Genomic DNA, 13,999 nt, shown 5'->3' with positions numbered 1-13,999 from the left:
AGCTGCTGGAAGACTGTTGTCATGGTTGCTGTCATTTAAAAATCATTGCAAGAATCGCAAGGCATGAAAAGAGCATGCTCCCCTGACAGAGGACAGTAGCCCCGTCCTTACCCATGGTTTTGCTTTCCGTGGTTCCAGTTACTCATGGACCACCATGGCCAACTACATTTTCAACTACCTTGAAAATATTAAATGGAAAATTCCAAAAATAAACAATTCATAAATTTTAAATTGCATGTCATTCTGAGTAATGTGATGAAATCTCCTGCTATCCCTCTTAGGATGTGAATCATCCCTTTAACTAGCGTCTCCATGCTGTAGCCTTCTTGGTTATCAGATTGAATGTCATGGTGTTACAGTGCTTATGTTCAAGTAATTTATTTAACTTAATAATGGCCCCAAAGCACAAGAGTGGTGATGCTAGCAATTTAAATATGCTAACAAGAAGCCATAAAGTGCTTCCTATGAGTGAAAAGGTATGCATATATAGGAAAAAACATAGCATATATAGGGTTTGGTACTATCCATAGTTTTGGGCCACCCACTGTGGATCTTGGAACATACCCCCATGAATAAGGGGGGGATTCTTGTACATATATACACAAAGGGACAAGAGAAAGCCATCACTGTGATAGGACTGCATTACTTGTTCTTGTGTCTTCTTCGAGTCTACAGCTTCCTTTACTAGAAGTACGTGACTTGGGTAGAGAGAAGTGTGGGCAGAGGGAGCAGCACATGGGAAGTAGCCAGGTGTGAGGAACAGGACACATAGTGGAGATAAAAGAGTTCCATCTGAAGCAAAGGGACATTGCTGAGAGCAAGGATGAGGGAGAACAGGTAGAGGAAGGCCATCTAAAGGAGAATCTTGAGAGGCAGAATGGTGCCGGGAAAAATTAAGTCCAGAAAACAATGAAAGGGATTTCAAATGAGGAATGGTAATTGTGGTATCTTTCCCCTGCAAGTAAAACTTGCTAACACTTCCAAGCACTGTGAGCTCTACTGTAAACTTAAATTCTTCATAGAGACCCGAAAAGAGTTCAGTCAGATGAAAAATTAAAAGGAAATAAGGGCCCTAGCCAGGTTGGTTCAGTGGATAGGATAGAGCGTTGGCCTGTGGACCAAAGGGCCCCAGGTTCGATTCCGGTCAATGGCACATACCTTGGTTGCAGGCTCTTCCCCGGCCCGGGCCCTGGTCAGGGCTCATGCAGGAGGCAACCAATTAATATGTTTCTCTCACATCAATGCTTCTCTCTGTCTTTCCCTGTCTCTTCCATTCTCCCTAATTATCAGTGGAAAAATGTCCTCAGGTGAAAATTAACCAAAAAAAAAAGAACAGGAAATAAGGGGCACTAAAGAGTCCTCAATATGAAGCTGCCTCATATCTTAGGCACATGCCCTTTGGTTATGGTCACTGTACTAAACCTTCTTTCTGTTCTTTCTCATCCCCTCCCACCCCTCCCCGCTCACCTGAGGATATTTTAAGTCCCTCCTTGCTTGTTTTGCTTGCTTGCTTTTTGAGACACACTCAATATTTTAAGTGAACTAAAGCTTTTGGATTCAAGGCATTCTAGCTGGTGTCTTTCCACAGAGCAATCCCAGCTATTAACCAGGAGATATGCTTCATGGTTATCTGTTACAAGGTGTGTTTTTCAATATGCATTAAAAAGAACACCATTCAGTGAGTGAATGAGAATTGCATGCTAATCTTGGGAGAATTGCAATTTTGAACTGAAAGCAATGATAAAGATCATATGTAGACGCACCTCCTAATTTTATAAAGGAAGAAACTATTTTGTGGCATATTTTTGCCTGCAAATATTTCCTTCCTTTCCCACCCATCTATACTAATAAAAGAGTAATATGCTAATTAGACCAGGAGACCTTCTGGGCGTCTTTCCATACAAAGCCATGGTGGTGGGGCCGAGGCAGAGGTGGTTAGGGGCGATCAGGCCAAGAGGGGAGGGCAGTTGGGAGCAAGCAGGTCGGCAGGGGGGGCCAGTTGAGGGTGAGCAAGCTGGCGGGGAGGGCAGTTGGGGGCGAGCAGGCCAGCAGGGGGGACCGGTGGGGGCGAGCAGGCTGGCCGGGGGGGGGGGGGGGGGCAGTTGGGGGTGAGCAGGCTGGCAGGTGGGGGCAGTTGGGGGCGATCAGGCCGGCAGGGGCGGGGGGGGGGCAGTTGGGGGCGATTGGGCCAGCAGACAGAGTGGTTAGGGGCGATCAGGCAGGCAGGCCGGTGAGTGGTTAGGAGCCAGCAGTCCCGGACTGCGAGAGGGATGTCCGACTGCCGGTTTAGGCCTGATCCCACAGGGATTGGACATCCCCCGAGGGGTCCAAGATTGGAGAGGGTGCAGGCCGGGCTGAGGGACCACCCCCCTTGCACGAATTTTGTGCACCAAGCCACTAGTATAACAATATCAAGAAATGTTTCTGCTCCACCTCCCATCTCAATTTCCCTTCTCCTTTTTAACGCAACTATGCTGCCAGAAAAAGCATTTTAAGGTGAATCATGTGAGGTCCCTGACAATGCAAAACAAAAAGAGAAAGTTAAGTTGAAGCAGCAGTGGTTCTTTCCTCCTAGATGGAGAGTTAGCATGCTCTTGCTCTCTTTCCCAAAGCTCCCAGGGCAAGGGATGCTTTTGGACATACATATCTCTATAGTGCCTCTCACTACCCACTATCCTTATCTCTCCCCTGGGTTGGGCCCACAGGACTGTAAGTCACCTAGGGCAACTCCAATCCTTTAAGGCAGGGGTGGGAACCTTTTTTTCTGCCAAGGGCCATTTGGATATTTATAACATCATTCATGGGCTATGCGAAATAATCAACTTAAAAATTATTCTGCTATATTTGGTCACATTTAATTAACTCACCCCTTAATGCCTTGGCAAGGCCAGACCAAATGATTTTGTGGACCTTGTATGGCCCTTGAGCCAGACATTCCCCACCCATGCTTTAAGGGCAGGAGGATAATGTCAGGCTATGGTCACCTGTGTCTTCTTCTCTGAGAACAAAGGCACTTCAGTTCCAAACATGAAACTTCAAAGGAAAGAAAATCCTAATAGTACATGGAATTCTCCGCTGATTTTTTTTTTCTTGGTGGTTTCCCATTTTCAACATTATAACATGTATGACAACAAAAGAAAATTGGGTGATGAACTGTGAAGAGGCCCACATTTCAGGGCTTGAGTATGTAAAGTACCAAGAGTTTGGAGTTGTGAAAAAGCAAAATGATAGAAGACAAAAGGAGCTATTTAGCTCTTGTTTGGTCTTTTGGCAGTTTTCTGATATATGGCCTTTTCACGTGTGGTGAATTCAAGGGCAGGGAGACAATTTTTAAAAGAAATTATAATGGTGGCCCAGACACCCTAACTAGGCCTAAAAGTCACTCAGTGGTTAAGACTTTATTGTTCCATGTTGGGAGTCCAAATGTGAACAGCAGCTCATTCAAACAACAAAAAGATAAGGTGAAGGATACTGAACGAATAATTAAATACTACAAATTAGACCCAAATCATTTCCAGTCTGTGTCAAGTTCTATACTCTGTTCAAATGGAGATGATACTCTCCCCAGTCAGAGTTCACATGTTATGTTGCTCATTAGAAGAATGTAGTAAGAGCCCTAACTGGTTTGGCTCAGTGGATAGAGCGTCAGCCTGCAGACTCAAGGGTCCCAGGTTCGATTCCGGTCAAGGGCATGTACCTTGGTTGCGTGCACATCCCCAGTAGAAGGTGTGTAGGAGGCAGCTGATCGATGTTTCTCTCTCATCGATGTTTCTAACTCTCTATCCCTCTCCCTTCCTCTCTGTAAAAAATCAGTAAAATATATTTTTTTAAAAAAAGAAGAATGTGTAAGCGTCACACTTGTCCTCAACTATTTAAATGACTCTCTAGTAAACAAAATGCATATACCCACCCTGCTGTAAAAAGTAGTCTTAATTAGTAGCAGCATCCATCCTTAGACTGTGCGTGTATGGCTTCAGCAAAGATACAGAGAAAATTGTGTAATTTTTAAAAATGGAATGTACTTTCAAAAGTATATTAAAAACACCCAGTTTATCAGCTGGTATATACATTTGTTTTGAACTTCTATACATGACAAAAAAGAGCACTGCCTGACATAATCCTTCAACCCAAAAGATCAATTACTAGTATACTAAATGGTGCCTGTGCATTTTAAATCACTGAGAGCAAATGATAGGTATTAGGCAAAGCAAATTGACTCAACAACATAGCCTGCTGCGAGTGAATACATTTGTTTGGAAACAATATTTCTTTCCTTAAGTGAGACACAGCCAATGAAAGGTACTGGATTGATAGTTCTGAAGATTAGAATCTCTTGTTTCACTGGAGTCCCGGCCAGGGCAGTGCCACTCCCTACATCTCCCTGTGAGCATGCCTGGATAAGTTTCTGAATGGACCACCTCTGGGGCACAACAATGAAAAGCTGCTTGAGGGGGGGAGGGGAGACAGGTAAAGGCATGTACTGGGGGGTAGGGGAGGCCGGGGGTGGGGGGGAGGTCAATGGGGAAAAAAAAAAAAAGGAGACATATGTACTACTATTTGTAATACTTCAAACAATAAAAAAAAAAAAAAAAGGAGGTTGAATAAGGTAAAAAAAAGAAAAGCTGCTTCTGAGCCTGGTAATTTCTGCTGAGCATGCCAACTAAAAGCCGCCCTGATGGTGAGCAGCCGCAGCCTGGGAGCCTGACTCAGACCCCAACCAGCTCCAGAATGAGGACAACTCACCGTGGCACAGAGGTGGGCTGCGCTGTACCCAAGGACCCAGAGGAGAGAAACTTCTGTAATTGCCACTTTCCAAACCAGCCATCCCCACGGCATGAAACACTCATCATGGACTTCTAAACCCGCAGGATTTCGCAGAAAAACAAGTGCAGGCTGTGCATGCACACCCTACTGAAGACAGGTGCTGCCGAGGCCAGCAGGAATGGAACTCTGGGAAAGGTACGCCTTTTCCTCCGAGCATACCTCTTCTTCCACTCCCCTAGGTCTGACCTGCCAAACAACCACTGAACATATTTCTCTGAATGTCTAACTCCGACTGGGCTGAATTAGTAAGAGGTAAGTGGATCAGAAGAATAAAAATTTCCAGACACAGTAGGAGAAAAGAAAAGTATTATCACTGCTTGAAGGAACTGGTTAGTCTAGCAAAAATACTTATAAAATTTATTTTTAAAATCTTGTGCTTTGCAGCATGAATTCCAATTGAAAATAAGGTTTCACTAAAGTAGGAAAATATAATCCAGATCATCCTATATAATAAAAAGGTAATATGCAAATTGACCCTAACGGCTGAACAACCAGGAACGACCCATCGCTATGATGTGCACTGCAGGAGCTGCCCCCTGGTGGTCAGTGCACTCCCACAGGGGGAGCTCCGCTCAGCCACAGCCAGGCTGATGGCTGCAAGCACAGCAGCAGTGGTGGGAGGGCTCAAAGGCTGCCAGAGGGATGTCTGACTGACAGCTTAGGACCAATCCCCTGGGATACGGGCCTAAGCCGGAAGGTGGACATCCCCCGAGGGGTCCTGGACTGCGAGAGGGTGCAGGCCAGGCTGAGGGACACCCCCCAGCCCCCCAAGTGCATGAATTTTCGTGCACTGGGCCTCTAGTTTGAATATAAAAGAGCCAAGATGACACCACACTGGGTACTATGGCCCTATGAGCTGTCCTTTAAAAGAAGTTCTTTTTTCCCCAGGTACTTTCCATAATCCAGATTTCCTCTCTGGCATCAACCTCTGTCTCACCCTGCACTATTAGAATTTTTCCCGGGTCTGACGATCCTGTCTCCACATTTGGAGATTCCAGAAATGTGTTCTCTCTTGCTTCTTTTGTTAAGAATGTATGGAGTCTAATAGACCTTTTGTTAGGAATTTATAGTCTAACAAAACTCAGCTATAATAACACACCTTCTAGTAGAGCTATGATATGTTGAAGTGTTGGCTTACATATAATAAATCATTTTCCTTCTGGGCTAATTATTTAATTTATGAACTTTTCTGTTTTGGAATATTTTCAAATTTATGGGAAGAGCTGCAAGAATTGTACAAAGAAATCCTATAATGCCTTCTGCCCAGAATTGTCAGAATCACAAATTCTGACACATTTATGTCCTCCCTTGGTGTCTCTCTCTCTCTCTTTCTCTCTGTGTGTGTGTGTGCATATTGTAATATTTTTCCTGCAATATGTGAAGTTAGTTGCAGACATAGTGACCTTTTAACCTTTAATTCTTCAGCATGTATTTACTAAAAACAAGTACATTCTCTTACATAACCACACTACTATTAAAATTCAGAAAATCTAACTGATACAATACTACAACCTATTATACAATACATATTCAAATGCCACCAACTGTGCCAATAATGTTTCTGTAGATAATATTTTTCCTAATCCACAATTACATATTGTATTTAGTTGTCTTGTCTCTTTATTCTCCTTTAGTCAGAAACCGTTTCTCAGCCTTATCTTTCATGACATTGACATTATTTTAGTTCAATACAGTTTTTCTACTAAATATCCCACAATTTATACTTCTCTGATAATCCCTGATGATTGGTTGGAGATTATGAATTTTTGTCAGGAATATGAGATCAGTGACATTGTGTGCATCACATCTAGAGGCACAGAATGTTGCTTTGTCCCCCCCTTTTTGTATTTTAACCTCTGTAGTTTGTTTACTTAAAGAATATATTAAGACTGATCTCCTCATAAGTGTTAACTTTAAAATTTATGAACCAAAATTCTAAGCTCAATAACAATTTTCTAAAATAGAATCTCAATGGGCAAATAAATGATCAAGTGGTGCAAAGGACAGAAAGACTTATTTCTTGCAATTTCATTATTAGGAATGCTGTTTACTGACTAAGGGATCTCCCTGAATATGCTTGTCTATATTGGTACTTGAAAAGGAAACTTTTTACTAAACAATCTGAAATCCATGCATAACTCAATACATTTGCACTATTGGCAACTTTATGACCAAATATTTCCCTGTGAGTCCATTCTTTCCTATTCTATGTAGTGTAAAAATAAAGCCACATAGACACATTTTCAAATGCACCTCAAGGCAATATTGACAAAAAGAACAGTACTTTATTTTTTGTCTTGCAAGTATATATGCTCCAAAGAAATCTAGATTAGAATGTTTAACTAAAAAAGCATTGTCCTTCCAAGTGTATGCAAGTTAATGATACTAAATAAGCATTTGATTTTAGAACAGCAAAAATGACTCCTTGAGAAGAAATGAAGAAAGCTTCTCTCAGGTGTGTCATCTGGGATATAATTATAACTGTTATCAAATCATGCTTAACAACAAACTATATTTTCTCACAGTTAACATCATGTACCCAATCAAAGGAATGTATAAAAGAAGTAATTTACCCTCCAGTTTGCAGATATCAAGAGAAGTGATCTTAAAAAATAATATAACAGTGATCTTAAAACATCTGTAATACTTTCAACAATAAAGATAAATTTAAAAAAACTATGGTCCTTAAATTCAAATTAATTTCAATACAATAAGAACTAGAATAAAATATTTCATGTATATTTACTACTCTATTGGTGGATAAGCACATTTAGATTCCAAAAATATAGTCAAAATCCACAAACCCCCTTCCACAAATTAGGAAAATGAATTTCTTCAAATGAAGAGATGCTACTCTACATGACTTACTAGTACCAGTCTCAAAAGGGAGAAACCACTTGAGTTTCGGTTCGTGCAGTACACATATGGGTATTTCTATAGGCACAACAAGAAGTTTCTTAGAGAATTATAATTATAAAAACTATCATGAATCATTTTTAATACTGGAGTAAAACTATGGCGTTTCATACTTTAATAATGAAAATAGTGTGTGTCATAGTTAAGCACAAGTCACATTACATGGGAGGTAATCCATGTATGATCACTTAGCACACAGAGTGCTCAATGATTACTAGCTATCAAGAAAGTATATTTCTATAAGCCAACAAACTATTTAAATTATCTAGTTTTACTTTTCCTTTGCCTTCCAACACAACACATTCTCCTGGTGTTCCTCTTGAGCCACCAGCCACTCTGTCCCAGTCTTTGGCTGGCTCCTGCTCTATCTCATGGGTCAATGTTGGAGTATCCCAGGATGCAATCCTTAGTCCACATTTCTTCTCAACCAGAAATCCCTCCCTACATGACATTCTTCAGTCTGCTCTCTTGAATGTCTTCTATGCATTGATTCTCACATTTATATTTCCTAGCCTGACATTACCCTAAATTTCATTCATATATCCAACTGTTAACATAGCACCTCCACTTAAATGCCAATAGGCATTTCGAACCTAACATGCCCAAACCAAAATCCCGATTTCCCCTCCAACCCCACTCATCCACTAGTCTTTCTCATCTCACTAAATAGTACCACGTTCACCCTCTGCTAATCAAAACTTGGGCATAATCCTTCATTTTCCTCTTTCTTTCCCATCCCACCTCCAAGTCCTATCAGTAAAGACTAAAATTCCAAATTTATCCACTTCTCAACACCTCTACCACCACAATCCTAGTTTAACACCATCATCCAATTCCCCAACAGCCTCCAACCTATGGTCTTTCTAACACTATTCTCACATAGACCTTTTCTATTCTCCATTCCACAAGCCAAAGTTATCAGATTATATCAATCCCTTCTCAAACCCCTTCTCCAAAGGTTACCCATCAAACTCAGAACAAAATTCAAGATCTGTGAGGTTCTGCAATCTGGGCTTCTTCAACTTCCTCTCCTACTATCCTCCCCTTTTCTCACCTTACCTCAGCCAAAATGGCCTTCCTGCTGCTCCTTACATGGATCAAGCTTACTCTGCCTCAGGACTTTCTTCCTTACTGCATATAGGTATCTGCTCAAGCATTAGAGAAATTGTTCAATCCACTCTAGCTAAAAATAATTGTTCTTCCTTACTCTAAGACTCTCCATATTGTCCTATTTTGTTTTTCTTCATAGCATTATCTGATGTTACAGGGTATATTCATTTGCTTATCATCTGATCATCTCCCCCAATAGAGGCAACAGGGGGTGGGGTCTGCCAATTTATTTATTAACTGTCTGTCCTCCCTGTGGTTAAGGACTTGGTTTATCTTGTTCATTGCTTAGTCTCAGTGACTTGAACAGTGTCTGGCATGCAACAGTTATTCAATACGTTTTTACTGAATAAATTAATTAATGGTTCTCAGACAGCTAAAAGAATAGTTAAGATATCCAGAGGTAAATGGAGTTCATAAGAACATATGATCATTATAAAATATTTAAAAGAGTAAAAATGTGTCTTAGAGGGCAGGCATAGACAGAACAATGGAAAGTACATATAAGATAGCAAATTTTGCCCTGGCGGGGTGATTCAGTTGGTTAGAACATCCAGCATACACCAAAAAGGCAGTGGGTTCCCCACAGGGCACATACCTAGATTATGGGTTTGATGGCAAGTTGGGGCATGTACAGTAGGCAACTGATTGATGTTTCTCTCTAACAGAGATATTTCTCTCTCTCCTTTCCCCTCTCTCTAAAATCAATAAAAACATATCCTCAGGCGAGGATTTTAAAAAAAGGTAGCAACATTTCAGAGGAAGAAAATACTTTATAGACAAACTGTGAAAGCAAACTGTAACCACTGAGACTAAAAGTCAAGATCAACTTCTAACTTTTTAAGAATGGTTTCTTTTAAAGTAAACTGGAGATTGTAAAAGCATTATACCCCCCCCCTCAAAAAAAATGTATATTTCCTTTCCTTTTTGCTTCATTTGTTTTCAAAGTGCCCCTCTCTCGCCCTTACCACTCTCTTCAAATATATACTGTATAATAGTTTTAGTCTGCTGTGTCTAGGAGATTAGCATTCTAGACAATTTCACCATGTAGAATTGAAATTATCTTTTTATTTACAGAATGCTTTTTATTGTAATTTTAAATATGAGTTCTGTTCCATCCTGTTTTTCTTCTTCAAGGACTCCAATTATTCACATGATGGCTCTTCTTTGTCTTTCTTCCATTTCAACCACTTTCTCTCTGGCCCTTTATAGTTATTTCTTTATATCATTGACATTCTCATCATTGTTCGCCCACCTTATTCTATGATGCTTATTAAACTTTTGTTCAAGTCTATTCTCCCTTGGATACCTTGTAATTTATTCTGTATTTCTAAAAAATAAATAAATAAAGTCTACCATTTTATTCCGCTTCTTTTCTGAGTTCAATCAACTTTAATTTAATTTCTTCTTGTGTACTTTTTCCCATTTTCAACCTTCATTTCTGAATTTGTGATTCAAGATGTTTTTCATATCCCATTATTTGTTTGAAGGCATTTAATTCAGTTTTAAGTACCCTGTTACAATCCTCTTCTGCTTCATGGTTGCTTTTCAAAGAGGAATTTCCACCAACTGAAATGTTTGGCTTCTCTGTTCTATTTTGATCTTACAGTAGTTTCATATAAATGAAGACTGATTACATCTAGCCATTTCTTGGACAAGGTTGACAATATGAACCAGTTTACATGATCTTTAGTTCAAGAGCACCCTCTCCTGTCTGTGTCGTGAAGTGCGGTTTCTTTAACATTTGGCCTTTTTTTGGGGGGAGGGGGGTGTAGGCGGTAGTAGAAAAGTTCTATTTTGTTCAATTTTTTGTTTTATTTTATCTTAGTGGTAAGATAAAAATAATTATATATTTCTCACCTTACTTCTTTTCCCCTCACCAACAAGACCTTAAAGAATGCTTCTGCCTTACTTTTAATCTTGTTTATCCCTAGAAGCATTCCCCGCCCCCCAACACTGCTATCTGTGTACTCTTAAATCCCTTCCTCTTTACTGAATGTTTTTACATCTACCTTTTCCTCTTTTAGTATTTTCACACTTAAGATAGACTTTATTTTTTCAAGGGTGATTTTCACACAGCCCCCTTTTGTCCCTTCCACACAATTTTTCCAGGAACCCTGAACTGTCCACAAAGATTGATAGTGAAAACTCATGAGACAGCTCTACTGAAAACTGATGTTACTTTTCTATATACAGTAACTGAAACTTATACTGTCCTCTGTCTTCTAGCTCTGCTAAAGCTGAGGGATTTATGTGGCTTAATTTGTTTCTCACTGATCTGTACAGTTTTTGTTTGTTGTTTTTAGAAGATGTAAAATGACTTGAGATTTATACGGCAGCAATTAATTACTTCAGATACCTGGATGTTCTTTATTTATAATTCCTAACCAGATATTTCTTCCTTATGTCTGAAATTAGATTTCTGGTTTTAATAGTATTTTTTTAACCTTGCAATGCATATTGTGATGGATATATTGTTTTGCACCCATATCCCCTCTTCAGAGCTGAGGCATCCCTTCCCCTAGCTGCTTCGAATCATGATGCTGACTACTCATAGCTGTCATTTAGAGTGACCCTTCCCCAAAGGGAACTGCATTACCCATGGCTACACACCCCCTCCATGCCAAGCCAACAGTCAGTAGCTGGCTGATGCAAGGATCCAAAGCTCAGCTCCCTGTGTTACTTCGTGACTACTCCGAAGGGCCATCCTAGCTGGAGAGTTCCCTGTAGGATCTGCTGAGGTCTCAGTTGCACCTGCATTGTGGATCAGCTACTCTGTCTGCCCAATCCCAACTTCCTCAATTCCTTAGTGGTGTGTATCCTGAATGCACTCTTCAATTTACCTTCTGCAAACATTCTCTACACCGCAGGGGATTTCTAGGCATCCAACATAAAGACAATAACCATGAAAAAATAAAAATAAACGTTTATTGAGTTATGAGCAGGCACTGTTGTAAATGCTCTGAATATATTATATACATTCACGTCATTCTCACAAAGAAAGTGTGAGGAAGATACTAATATTATCGTCTTTATATCTCAGATGACAAAAGGAACTCTTGGAAAAGATGAGCACATTGCCTAAGTAAATAAATGGTAAAGGCTGGCACTGAAGCCAGGCACTCTGACTCAGAGCCCATTCTCATCCACTTCACTGCCTCCCACACTGGTTTTGCATTCACTGTTTCTCTGGTATGACACTCAGTGGGCCCGTTCTTGGCATTTTTCTGTGTCCTGCTATGCAGCACAGCCAGCCTATGTCACACACCAGAATGATCATAAATATTAAGATGTTTTTTATCTTTAAACATATAACATTGTCCCTAGTGGATTGGCCATATGTTAATTGCTGAAGATGGAACTCACTGACCTTATAAATTTGTCTCTCAAAATGTTAGCATTACAACATGTTTGTAAATCCAGCCTATTATCACTGTCCTACCATAGAATTACTTTTCATTTGTTCACATATATTAGTAAGTACAAATTAACAACCATTTCTCTGCATATCTGTTCTATGCCTCACCTCCAAACAACACCAAAAAGAATATAACTTTTTCTCAAAAATTCTTACCTCCATCTTGAAATTTGCTTAATCTTTCAAAATACGTTGACATGGGGACTTGTACAATGTCTAGGATAGCCAGAAGTGTTCTTGTGAGCCTTAATAATTCACTGAAACTATAAAATCCAAAGTATATAAGATTCCGAGCCAAGTGGACCACCTTAATAAAAAAAAAAAGGTAGGGTACAAAAGAAAAGAAAAGGAAAGGAAAGAAAAGAAAAACATTAGGAACTAAAATTAACATTGACGTTTTACTATCTAAATTAGAGCAGTTATTTCTAAACATTCTAATTCTCTAACAACTAGGAATTTAAATAATTGCAAAAGCAACCACTAAATCTGATTTATTTAAGTTTAGAATTAAATCCAAATAAGACAAGTTCATCAATCTCATCAAAGCCCCACAGTCTCTCATCATTGATGTTTCTATCTCTCTCCCTCTCCCTTCCTTTCTGAAATCAATAAAAATCTTAAAAAAAAAAAAGTCCCACCAAGGAAACAAGAAGACAAGATTTGAGATGTTTAAAGGTGGTTAAAGAAGTTTACATTAGAATTATTTACCTCTTAATTAAATATTAAATTATTTAAGTCAGTAGGCTACCACTTACTCAATGGTTACATTAATGAATCACTTCAATAAATGGTTATTATCTATGAATTTGTCCAGAATTATATGTTCCCTATGCTGCTTTGTGGCCTTCTGGATACTATATGACACACTAGGTATGAAAGCCAGCTTCCAAGACGGTCCCCAATGCATTTCCCTTCCATATTACGTCAGGGTTAATCTGTGTGACAAACAAATGCAGCAGAAGTGATGGCATGCACTTCCAAGATTAGGTCATAGATGATTGCAACTTCCATGTTGGGCTGGCTCTCTCTCTCTCTCTCTCTCTCTCTCTCTCTCTCTCTCTCTCTCTCTCTTTTTCCCAGGGAAAGCCAGGCACCATGCCATAAGAATATAAGCAGCCTGTGAAAAGGCTACATAGTCAACATCCAATCACATGGATGAGCTTAGAATCCCCAGGTGAATGCCACTCCAATCAATATCTTGATTATAATCTCATGAGAGACCCTGAGCCAGAACCCCACAGCTAAGCACTCCCAGATTCCTCACCCATAGAAACTAAATGTTTGTCATACTAAATGTTTGTTACTTTGAGCTGCTAAGACTGGGGAGTAATTTTTTATACACCTGTAGGTAGCAAATACACCAGGTAACAAGTAACAGCATCTTCTCTATAGTTTTGTCACTATATCTCCAAGATGATATTATAACTAGAGGTATTTCACTTCAGTTTAATGAGGCTAAAAACACCACCTCTGTGGATAAGAAAAAGTGTATCCAAACATATCACAATTATGCAAAACTGTCTTTGTTCATTAAATGCAACAAAACTTACACAAATGGAATGAAACCCCCCCCCAAAAAAATCAAGAAAAACAGTAGCTAATCATAAATAAAATATTTTGTATTAGACATCAGGTATAATTAATGCATCAAATCTATTTTTAATGAATGGCAGAGAGAATCACACCTTCATGAAATAAACTACCTGATTACCAAAGCATCCTAAAAAAGGAAAA

General features: G+C 39.6%; 1 protein-coding gene across 2 annotated transcripts in view; it reads right to left on the bottom strand.

Moving 5' to 3' along the window:
• The window catches only part of ITPR2 (inositol 1,4,5-trisphosphate receptor type 2), a 456,678-nt gene that overhangs the window by 292,253 nt on the left and 150,426 nt on the right, over positions 1 to 13,999 (bottom strand). For both annotated transcript variants that reach the window (XM_080660463.1, XM_080660464.1), the window contains exon 21: positions 12,422 to 12,572. In XM_080660463.1, the coding sequence (XP_080516589.1) occupies positions 12,422 to 12,572 (151 nt within the window). The remainder of the gene's footprint in view (positions 1 to 12,421; positions 12,573 to 13,999) is intronic.

This window comes from Plecotus auritus (assembly GCF_963455305.1).
Source record: "Plecotus auritus genome assembly, chromosome: 3".
Classification (NCBI taxonomy): Eukaryota; Metazoa; Chordata; class Mammalia; order Chiroptera; family Vespertilionidae; genus Plecotus; species Plecotus auritus.
This window is presented reverse-complemented; position numbering and strand designations above follow the sequence as displayed.